The following is an 11,624-nucleotide window of genomic DNA, read 5'->3' on the forward strand; positions in this document are numbered from 1 at the left end:
TTCAATTTATTAATTAAATTTCTCAACTATACCTGTAAGTTGTTTATGGTTTACTAAGGATGTTCAGGTTAGTAACAGCCTCAGATGAAGTTTATGAATATCATAAATTATATATTTTACATAAAGCCTTTATTTAAACACAAAAAAAAGTATTATACCAGTGATCCAAATAGTAACTTACCTGCCAGTGGTGTAATTTATTTTGTGCATTTCCTATTTTGAAAATCCCAACAGGAAGTTCCGTTTTTTTCACTGCCTCGGGCTTGACGTCGCCTGGGCTAGCCTGTAGCTCGTTAGCATTGAAAACGTGAGCCGAGGAGCCAGCGGCGGATTTCTGACTCTTTCTCAACGCGCTCGTGTCTTCTCTCACATCCGGAGGAAAGCGGAGGAGATCCGGATTCTCTCCCAACACCCGGACACACGTGACATTTCCGGGGAGATTCCCCATTTTGTTGTGAAAACTCGCGACGCAGGAGGAGCAGCAACAACCGGGAGCAGGAGCTGAATGGCTGAAGGCTCCTCAGGTAACGCATCCTCCTCCTGACGAGAAACTTAAAACTACATAAACTAACCTGAACTGGTTTTAATATTTACTCTAAAGTCCGAATCTGACGCGTCACACTCTTTGAGTTTAGCCGCTAGCTTCATTAGCTCCCCTGAACTTTGAGCTAGCTGCAGCTAACCCCCCCCCAGCAGCTCACTCCCCTCAGTAGTGATGCACTTTCTTAGCTCGTTGCTAATGTTAGCCTAGCATCTCAGTCAGTAGACTTTGAAGTCCAGATGCTAACAGAAGTTAAGCTAACCTCTTAGCCCGCAGTGATTCCAGTGTTTGGTTCTTTCATCTTGTCAAGTTCGTCTCGATCGTTACTCTGTGATTATTAAATATGTAAAATAACTTTGGGCCTGATATTAATCTGAACATATGTCAAAGTCACTGCTTCAGAAATTAGTCCATATAACATGAAAATGTAATAGACATAATCCAGTTATATATAAATAATAAATCTGTATTATAAGTTTGTTGTGTCTGCTCATATCTCCAGTATCACTTTACTTAAATAAAAAATATGATTATTATGTTATTTTTGCTATTTTTAAGCCCTGGTAACTTTTGATTGGTTTCGTTATCAGTTATTGACTTTATGTCGACATACATATATATTTTATAAAGTTCATATCTCCACTCACTCTCACTCTGTAATCGTTACCTTTATCTCTTTATTTGTAGTGTTTAGTTATTGTTCTATTACACTTTAGCTATTTTTTTGTGGTCTTTTTTTAGTTCACATATATTTCCCCTTTTTATTTGTCTACCTATCTATAAAAGACTAAGTTAGAAGTAAATAAAATGGGTTAAAGCCTGAGTAATAAGGAAGTGGCTGAAATATCGACCAATATTCGCTCATTGCAGATATGTGAGCTGACAGATGACCGGAAATTGAAATGCAGAAATGAAAAAGATACATTTTGAAACTCTGTCTACCAGAGAAATGTTTATTTTTGTAATGTTTAGTTTGTTAATGATGCACAACACCAGGTTTTTAACGTGGTCTCTTCTTCTCTCTAGAACCACCTGACTTCAATCCTAATGGGACGTCACACGAAAAGCCTTATCAGCACAAATCCAGACGAGGTCGACCCAGATACAACAATGACAGAAACCTGAGCGGCAACAGCTATGATCCTTCTCAACAATTGGGACACCTGCAGCAGTGCTTTAACCCCCCGTCCAGTTCTAATAATTCAAATCATGCAGAGCATCAGCATCCTCCCTACGAGAGAGAGGAGGGAGCCAGAAGACGAGGCAGAGGGAGAGGGGGGAGGGGGGGGGAGAGACGGGAATAGAGACGTAAATGGAAGCGCCGGCTCCGGCTGGCAAAGACCTGGAGGTGACTATTCCTCCCACAGTGGCAGCAACAGAGGGGCAGGTGGCTACCACGTAGGTGCACATCCCATGGATAGACCCGATAGGACGAACTGGCGGAGAGAAGATGTGAGTCGACATTCAGAACACGCCAGTGAAGACCAGGACACGTGGGCGAAAAAACCCAGGAAGTTTGTCCAGGAGCAGAGGAGAGGAGAACAAAACATGAGGGGAACCCACGTAAAGGAGAACAACACCTCAGGAGAATATCAGAGGTCAGATGACGCCAGAGCAAAGAAACAGCCGTCAGAAATACGAGAGAGAACTCAGAGGAACAGAGCAGGTCCAGACTTTCAGCTTGATGATCATCAGAGGAAAGACACTGAGACAAAGAGACGACAAGGACCGATCAAACCGCCTAAACCAGCGTCTCAAGAGGAGGTGGGTTCAGAGGGGGGAGCCGCTGGTCGAGAGACCTCGGACCGCAGCCGATCATCTCAGAATGCCACTGGTAAAGCTGGAGGAGGTTCGGGGAGACAGCCCCCCCTCCAGGTCCGAGGAGGGAGACGGACACAGCCTCAAAACCACAGACCTGATCCGAGGAAGTGGGACAAGATGCCACAGAGCAAAGAGACACAGACAGGTTAGAATTAAACAACAAAAAAACAACTGCCCTGACCTTTGTATCACCATTATCAGGACAGGATGTCATGATAACCTTAAATACCTTTACCTGTGACAAGGAGGTTATATCACCTGCTAGTAGGATGACTACCTGACCAGATTTTAATGAAACTTACTGGAAAGGAGGGAAATGGGCAAAGGAAGAGCTCATTAACTTTTAGAGCCAATTTGATTAAGGGGACAGATCATGAAAATAGATTTTTCACTTTCTTTAACATTGTGAGATAGAGTATCAGCCTCGGCGGAGGTATATGCTCTCTCTCCAACTGTCGTCCAGCTGTAATATATCATCTTTAAACAGGTGTTTGTGTCTACTTAACCTAATGCTCACTCAAAATTAGATATATAACTGATTTATACATCACACTGTGTCTCTGGACGTGAACAGACTTTATTAGAACATGATTTTTCTCTGATGAAGCTGCAAAACGTCTGTTTTTTGCATAAAGAAGTTAATTGCAGGTTATTTTCTGCTGTCTTCTGAGCCTCTGATGTCTCCCCCCCCATAGGGTGTCTGATTGAACAGCTCTCCGAAGAGAAGTATGAGTGCATGGTGTGCTGCGATATCATCCGACTCATGGCCCCGGTGTGGAGCTGCCAGAGCTGCTTCCACGTCTTCCACCTGAACTGCATCAAGAAGTGGGCTCGCTCTCCGGCCTCTCAGGCGGACGGTAGGACCTTTTAAAATAACATCTGGGTGTTTGCTCTGGACTCTCTGAACTCGTTGTGCTCCGCTGAGCAGGACTGTGCTCGGCCAGGACCGCACAGTAGCTCAGAACATACAATAGGTCCCTGTAACATAACACCCTGTCATAATGCTGTGTCAGGTATCTGCTTTACCAGAGGGGCCCTGTTAACAAAACACTGCTCTGGTATTCCTGCTGTTTCATCAGTGTTTTGTGTTGCATGACATTACATTACATGTTATGCTACTTAGAAATGTGTCTTAATATTTCGATATGATGCTGTTTTTCAGATTCAGAAGAAGGTTGGCGTTGTCCAGCGTGTCAGAACGTGTCACTGAAAAGCCCGACCTTCTACACCTGCTTCTGTGGTGAGTGGCGGCTGCACTCGTGTGATTCAATTCAACTTAAATCAGTCGGTTTCAGTCAAACTATTTCTCCTGAGATTCTTAAATCCATCCTCTATCAATCCTCATTTCTTTTTTTTACATTTGTTTTGCAGGTAAAATGACAAACCCGGAGTGGCAGCGCACTGAGATTCCTCACAGCTGTGGTGACCTGTGTGGAAAGAAGAGAAGTGGATTGGACTGTAACCACCCCTGTAACATGTGAGTCTTGAGAAAGAAGAGATCTAATAAATATCATAATTATTATTACTGTATCATTATTATTATTCACTTGTTTGCAGTCGGTAGCATCGCCATTAAATCCTACAAACTTCTCTACATGCATAAGTTGAAAAGAGATAATAACTTGTTTTAATACTTTGTTGTTGTCAGTTTATGTCACCCTGGGCCTTGTCCACAATGTCCCGCCTCCATAACCAAATCCTGCGTCTGTGGGAAGACCAGGTACGTCTCAGTTTTTATTGTGATCCTCTTCACAGCTTGGTCCTGTTTCCCTGTTGCTTTGAGTTTTGACATCTTGTTATCGATCGATCTCTTTCTAGTCAACCGATGCGCTGCGGCCAGGCCACCGTGCTGCAGTGTGCCGCCGTGTGCAGTGCTTTACTCAACTGTGCACAACATACCTGCTCACAGGTGTGCCACAGCGGAGCCTGTCAGCCCTGCCCCCTGCAGGTTCAGCAGGGTAAGTGTCACCCCAACAGAAACACTCTGACGGATAAAACACATTATGAGAAGAAATTAACTGAAATTCAGGCTTGAATTTAACAGATTTTCTCCTGGTTTTAATTTCTGTAGTTTGTTACTGTGGCGTCACAACTCGCACAGTCCTCTGTGGGACAGATAGAAGCGGGTTTAACGGTTCGGGACATTTCTCCTGTCAAAAATTATGTGGAAAGTAAGTATGACGCCGCAGCACTGAAAATGTCTCTCATCCATCCATACTAGAGCTCTTATTTCCCTCTGACAGCTCCACTGATACTCTGTCTCTCTCTCTGCAGGATGTTGGACTGTGGGGCCCACAGTTGTCAGCAGCTGTGCCACCGCGGCCCATGCCAGCAGTGCCCGCGCTCCCCGACCCTGGTGAAGACTTGTCCCTGTAGCCAGACGCTGCTGTCCAAACTCCTGGAGCTGGGCTACTCGGAACGACAAAGCTGCTCCGACCCCGTCCCTTCCTGTGGAAAGACGTGCAACCAACCTCTGGCCTGTGGCTCCAGTGGTGAGTCAGAGAGAGGGTTTCAACAACACACTCATTCCCGGGAACTACTGAAACTCAAATAGTGTCTTATAACAGTTTAACTGGTTAAGGATGGGACTTTCTGTTGTAACAGATTTGAACGCTATGTTGTTTTAAATCAATATACAGGAAGTGCATTACCTTGAGCTGACAGGCACCTTACTCACAGTTTGTGAGGAGTTAACAGAACGTGTGTTATTTCAGACACCATCCATCTGTGTGAGAAGCTGTGCCACGAGGGCAGCTGTGGACCCTGCTCGCTGACCTCCACTATCAGATGCAGATGTGGATCTAAGACCAAGGTGGGCTGAAGCACCAGCAGGACACGTGTTTGTCACTGTCCCTGGATTTGTTTAATGTGTGTTACCAAAGATTGGAAAGATGTCTTCTTAAAACAAACAACTGGCAGCCAACTGTGGAAGGAATTCAGCTGGGAAAATAGAGCCAGGCTTTGTTTCCATTACTCCTAAACATGTTTACGAGATATTTATCTACACACTGGAGGCTGTGTGGCTAAAGAGACTCAGATCCCTCTTATTTTCAGGGAATTTGAAAGTTTGAGATGATTTATTGAGAGTTAGTCGTGATTATTACCCAAGGTTGGGATTGAAAAGCACTATAATTCAAAATCTTTGTTTTTCAGGAAGTCCCATGTGTGACAATCCAGAAAGAGGGTGAGATTTACACTAACTCAGATGAAATGAAATCAATAAAAGATCCCCTCAGCCGCCCCTGACACTTTGATGCTCTATGTTCCAGAGGAGCTCGTCTTCACCTGCGAGCGGCGCTGCAACAAGAAACGCTCCTGTGGCCGACACAAGTGTGGGGAGCTGTGTTGTGTGGTGAGTGTTCGCTGAGTCTGTGTGCCGTTTAAAAATCAATCAGACCTCAAGAATGAAGACCAAACGTGGCTACTTTAAATACCTGAGGTTTTAATATGACGATTCCATATTGTCTTTATTCTTCCTGCTCAGGCACCACAGATGAAAATTTGCTATACAGCCTTGTAACAGTTATTGTGTTGTCTGTTGTCTGCATCTGTTTAATGAGCTAGGATCCAGACGATAGCCTGTTCCCGTTTCCTCTTTGCACCATCTGGAGGATAAAGAATCAGATTATTTATCTAATAATAGTGTTGAGCATTCCTCTGTTGTGAATTCAAGGCTTCACAATCTGTGCAAACTGACCATATGAGGTGGTGTTACTGGTTTCTGTCCCTGTCCATTCAGACTGGGGAGCACAAGTGTCTCCTGATCTGCGGCTACAAGCTCAACTGTGGCCTCCACCGCTGCCAGGATCCTTGTCACCGTGGCAACTGTGAACCCTGCTGGCAGTCCAGTGAGTCACTCTCTGTGGTCCGACAGCGCTTAGGAGCCAAGTCTCAGTCAGACCACAGCGTTATTCTGTCATTCCAAAGATACTAAATTAAGGGTTTTTGACATCGTCTTTTGTTTTAGTTTGGTTCCATCTGTATTATTATAGTTGACATTTAAGAAGCAGCTCAAATGTGTGGTGACTCCTTCTGTCTGCAGGTTTTGACGAGCTGACGTGTCACTGCGGGCTCTCCGTGTTGTACCCGCCCATCTCCTGTGGCACCAAACCCCCCGAGTGCAAGAGTGTGTGCACGAGAAGACACGAGTGTGATCACCCAGGTAGAATATAACGACAACCGTTCACCAAGGTGTTTAAACCAAGAATGTGTCCTTAACGTTTTCCTCTCGTTTAGTGTTTCACAACTGCCACAGTGAAGAGAAGTGTCCACCGTGCACGTACCTCACTCAGAAATGGTGCATGGGGAAGCACGAGGTAACTTCCCCAGAGCTCATGTGTCTTACTCATATTCTGTCATTATTCCTAAGAGTGAAGTGAAGTGATGCTCTTTTTCTTTTACTTACAGCAACGCAGCAACATCCCATGTCATCTGCAGGAGATCTCCTGCGGCCTGACGTGTAACAATGCGCTGCCGTGTGAAATGCACCGCTGCAGACGGATCTGCCACCGGGGCGACTGCTTGGCAGAAGGCAGCTGCCAGCAGCCCTGCACGCTGCCTCGTCCAGACTGTGGCCACCCGTGTGCTGTACCCTGTCATAAAGGCAGCAGCTGCCCACGCAGCACCTGCACTGCCAAGGTACAAAACACCGTGACTGAGAACAGCTGGACTTCTGGGGGCTGAGAAACGGGCGACAAAGTTTAAACAGATGGTCTCGTCTACATCTGTATTCACAGAGAGTCGGAGCTTATGTTCCCACCATCAAACGTTTCTCCTCACTAAATAACTAATGACCCTGAAGTGTTTTTAGGGAAAAAACTCAGTTTTATGAATGTGCTGCATCTCCTCAATGACTGCAGTTTAACAGTCTCGCTGTGACTACAAGTATAGACGGTATATAAACAGTGATGTAGACTCAAGGTCTGGAAAAGGAAGCCAATGCAATGCAGTGCCTGAAACCTACTTCCACTCAAATGACCAGCAGAGGGTTGCTACTGGTTGCAAAAATAAGTCAGTTTCTATAGAAGTCAACACTTGTAGTCGAGTCTCATCCCCCCGCCTTTCCACAGGTCCCTCTACAGTGTGATTGCGGCCGAAGAAAGGAAAAAGTCATCTGCCAAGAAGCAACCAGTTCCTATCAGAGGTCAGTTTCTCTCTTCTAGTGCGTCTACCTCTATAAAGCCATCAGACTTCTGAGTATGAAGGGGTTGAAACATCATGTTTATGAACTTCAGGTACACGGCCATCTCCATGGCCAGTAAACTGTCGGACATGCAGCTCGGCGAGTCCATGGACATCGGCCCGCTCCTCACCAAGAAGGAGCTGAAACAAACCAGGTAGAAAACCAGAGGAAGAATACTGATTGACGCTCCCATGCAGTATCAATGTTACAATAGAAACCTGGAGGGTGTCTTTCTTCTTCTCAGGCTCGAATGTGACCTGGAGTGTGCCACGTTAGAAAGAAACCGGCGCCTGGCCGAGGCGTTACAGATAGACTCGACCTCTGACCCCTTCAACGTCCGCTCCGCCTCTGTGTACAGCGACAGCCTCAAAGACGACGCCAGGTCTGACACTTTTCATGGAAACCATTTGTCCTTATTGGTTATTATTAGATTATTATGAAGCCTCACAAGCATAAATGTTTAACCCTTATTTCCCCTCTGGTCTCTTTTTTTGTCCTTTTTCTATTTCCAGGAAAGATCTGAGATTTGTCACCGACGTAGAAGAAGAGATCAAGAATCTCGTGGAGCTGGTTAATAAGGTGAGTCAGGGAATCCTTTTGCCAAAATGGTGGATTTAACATGCTGGATGATGACCTCTGCTTGAATGCAATGCTCCCTCTGGTGGTTGTGTTGGTAGCTCACTGCACTTGGGCAACAGTTACTGGAGAAGCAAATTGATTAAACTCCTGAGCTTGCACTCAAGTTAATCCTTAGTGAGTGGTTGTTTCATGTTGAAATCTAGGTAGGGTTCACATACAACACTATTCAAAGAAAACCTTTGCCATTAAATGAAGCAAACTGAGCTTCTTACACAACAAGATTCTTCATGAAAGATGCAGAACCCTCTATTTCCTTTCTGAGGAATCATTTGCTTTCATATAATCACGTCTGTCCTTTTTACTGGAGTTTACAGCATTTGACATGTTTCATGGATCTATTCATGATCTGACTTTTGTTGGGAAGAAAACTACCTTTCAAATTATATAGAATTCAGCTGCAAAACCAGGCTGGGTGTGACATTAATGCATGTACAGTGTCCAAACTGACCCAGTTGCTGTATATTCAGTTATTTCTGAGCTTGGTCAATTCTCCAGTGGACCTCCAACATGGAACCAGCTGTGGCAGCTTTCAGACTTCAGCCTCTGGTGTAACTGTTTCTAAGCCAGGTCTAAATTAGTAGGTACCTCATGGGGCAGCTGGAAAAATACTTGACTTTTCTTTATCTATTATTCAGCTTTGTTCGGTGAATAGAGAGAATTAGGTACGAGGCGGCCAAGGTCGCCGTTGCTTTTGTTTCATTGCCGAATATAAAATATTGTTTATCACCACCTGAATGTCTTTTACTCAACAAATCACGAGTGCAGATCTTAACTGCCGTGGAGTCGGTTTCTAAAAGATTTTTATGTTCTTTTCTAACGTCTTAGATTAGGTGGAAACACATTTGTTTCATTACTGAGATCATTCTCCACTTTCGGTCGTATTGTGTGGATTTCTACGTTCCTAAAAAACAAGATTATTAAATTTCGTGCATCGAATGTGAGCTGGAACGCTTTCTAACAATCTTCTGGCGAAGAAGGTTGACCACTTTCATGCCAGCTTTTGTTTTCCTCCCTTTTCCTTTGTGAGTGTGCTGTTATATAAAATCGGGTCAAACGACCCTACCAACAGAAACTAGGCCACACATACACTACATGCCCAAAAGTATGTGGACGCTGAAATCACTCCACTCTTGTTGAAAAGGTTTTCCACGAGATTTTGGATCTTGGCTGCAGGAATTTGCTCTCGTTCATTCACAAGAGCATTAGTGAGGTCGAGACATGATGTTGGGTGATGAGGGACATCTACTTCCACTCAATCCCAAAGGTGTTGGATGGGATTGAGGTCATGAGGCTATGAGCAGGTTCCTCCAAAAGAAACTAGGGAAATCATTTCTTTGCAGACCTGGATCTGTACACAGGGTTAGAGTTAACCTTAATCACTGAGAAGACATCTTTTCTGTTTGTAACTCTATGATCTTACTGATAAGATCAATGGAACCAAGCCTTTCTGACATATAAACCCTTAAAACAAACTACTCTCCACCTGGATTCACTGGTTGCATGACAACGTGACTATTGACCGTCATATTTATGTATTCCTTTAAATACTTTCTGGAGGTTGAACATTTTACATTATCATTAAATCCACAAGAAAAGAACAACAGTTGATAGATAGATAGATGGATACTTTATTAATCCCGTGGGAAATTCAGAAGTTTGAAGAAAGCCTGCTATAATAAATCTGATATTGTGCAGCAGAAACGTTTTTTCTGCTTTCCTCTGCCATTAATCCTCTTGTGTGACCCACAGAATACATTCCAGATGTAGTTCAGTGATTCGAAAAGTGCGAAATGTGGATTTTCAATCAGCATAATTTAACATGACGTCTAAGTTAAGCATTCAAAATAGTTTTTTTTCCATTAAAACTGCGTAAATGATTTTAAATGAACACTAACTCAAAAAGTAAAAGTCGTATTGAGGACAGATTGAAGCAGGTCAGCGATGCCTCTCAGTAGAAATCCCTAATGGACATGCATTACTGATGTCTGCAGGGAAAACAGCCAAAGAGGAGCCACTGTTTCCCGCCCATGAACCGAGAGCATCGGAAGATCATCCACGAGCTGTCCGAGGTCTACGCCGTGGAGAGCGTGAGCTACGACAGCGAGCCCAAACGCAACGTGGTCATCACAGCCCAAAAGTAAGAGCTCGGTTCCAAAACATACAAAGAGCCATGCTAATGAAAATGAAGTGTAGATTGTGGACTTGAGGATGTCTGTGTGTCTTGATAATGTTCAGGGGGAAGTCGACATGTCCAAACTCAACCCTGACGTCACTGATAGACAGAGAGTCGGTTTCGAGGGCCCCGCCTCCCATCGCTCATATCAAACAACAGAGCAGCAAGTGAGTGTACTTCCCTGATTCCTGGTTATCCCTGGCTTCTCACACAGAGTGGAGATCGTAGCCACTCACCAAAGATACACTGAGAACAGACGTTCAGGGTGAGGAGAGGGAATGAAAGAGGAAACATTCTCCAAGTCACTGAACCATTAAGTTAATTTTGAAGCTGCTGTTTTATGGTAAAAAAGCTGCTTAGTGTTGCTTTAAGAATCAGACTTAACTCGTACTGTACCTCCTCAATCTTTTTAACTTTATACTGGATTTCCCTGCCTCTTTCCAAACTCATTTCATCTTATTTTCTCCTCCAGGGTCACCAGCGGAGCTTCCTGGTCCAAGATGGTTAAAGAAGAGCCTGTGATCGATTATTTTGACGTCCAGGACTAAGACAGAACAAACCTCAGGATCTGCTCAGAAACATCTCTTTGCATCTGCCAAAACTTTTACTGTTGTGTTCATCAAGGATCAATAAGAATCCCTCTAGCTTCAAATCTAATAAAATATAATTTTAATAAAATCTCTCAGATGTGATTACCTCCCCGAATCTCAGGGGAGGAATAGAAGGAATGCTGAGCGAAGTCATCTCATGAATTAAGATATTAAAGTGGATCTGAACTTGCTCAGATTCTGAAGGTGAAACATTTTGAAAAGCTCCAGACTGTTTTCTTTTCCTTGTCTCATCTGTGGCCCGTCCCTCACCGAAGACAATTTAATAAAAAGCAAATTATTCCCCATGTAAAGGAAACAACTGTTGACATCGATCCAATCGCTCTTCATCAAAAAACCTCACATCTCCGCAGCAGATTGGTTTTCAGATGGAGCTCTGGTTTGAGATTCTGCACCAGTGAGCCAAGCAGCGTTTCAGCTGCCGGGTACCTTTTTGTTTTCTTCGCTGGTATCGAGCCAAAGCTTCAGTAGTGAGCCTCTGCTGATTGAGTTTGTGGGTAGGTAGGAGTGGGCTGCACTGCGCAGAGAAAGCTTTGTTCCAAACAAAGCTATGACCCAGATGTGGGGCTGCGTTTTCTGAAGAACTCTTAAAGTGTTTGGAGGTCAGACTCAGAACTTGTTCACCGGATGAGGATTCATGTCGTGGTTAAAGGAAGGATG

At 44.2% G+C, this 11,624-nt stretch overlaps 1 protein-coding gene across 1 annotated transcript; it reads left to right on the plus strand.

Annotated features, from left to right (window-relative positions):
- Nucleotides 1-241: 241 nt before the first annotated feature.
- On the plus strand, nucleotides 242-11,156 carry nfx1 (nuclear transcription factor, X-box binding 1). The gene is given in 24 exon segments (XM_053412264.1): nucleotides 242-524; nucleotides 1,568-1,812; nucleotides 1,814-2,507; nucleotides 3,058-3,219; nucleotides 3,525-3,602; nucleotides 3,734-3,839; nucleotides 4,011-4,082; nucleotides 4,181-4,320; nucleotides 4,434-4,533; nucleotides 4,637-4,854; nucleotides 5,077-5,174; nucleotides 5,516-5,546; nucleotides 5,632-5,714; nucleotides 6,102-6,210; nucleotides 6,405-6,524; nucleotides 6,599-6,678; nucleotides 6,770-7,000; nucleotides 7,432-7,505; nucleotides 7,597-7,698; nucleotides 7,789-7,926; nucleotides 8,057-8,123; nucleotides 10,175-10,320; nucleotides 10,419-10,523; nucleotides 10,829-11,156. Coding segments are annotated over 24 exon segments (3,294 nt in total). The 5' UTR covers nucleotides 242-505; the 3' UTR covers nucleotides 10,905-11,156.
- The last annotated feature ends 468 nt before the right edge of the window (nucleotides 11,157-11,624 follow it).

Source organism: Pleuronectes platessa, chromosome 20, assembly GCF_947347685.1.
Source record: "Pleuronectes platessa chromosome 20, fPlePla1.1, whole genome shotgun sequence".
Classification (NCBI taxonomy): Eukaryota; Metazoa; Chordata; class Actinopteri; order Pleuronectiformes; family Pleuronectidae; genus Pleuronectes; species Pleuronectes platessa.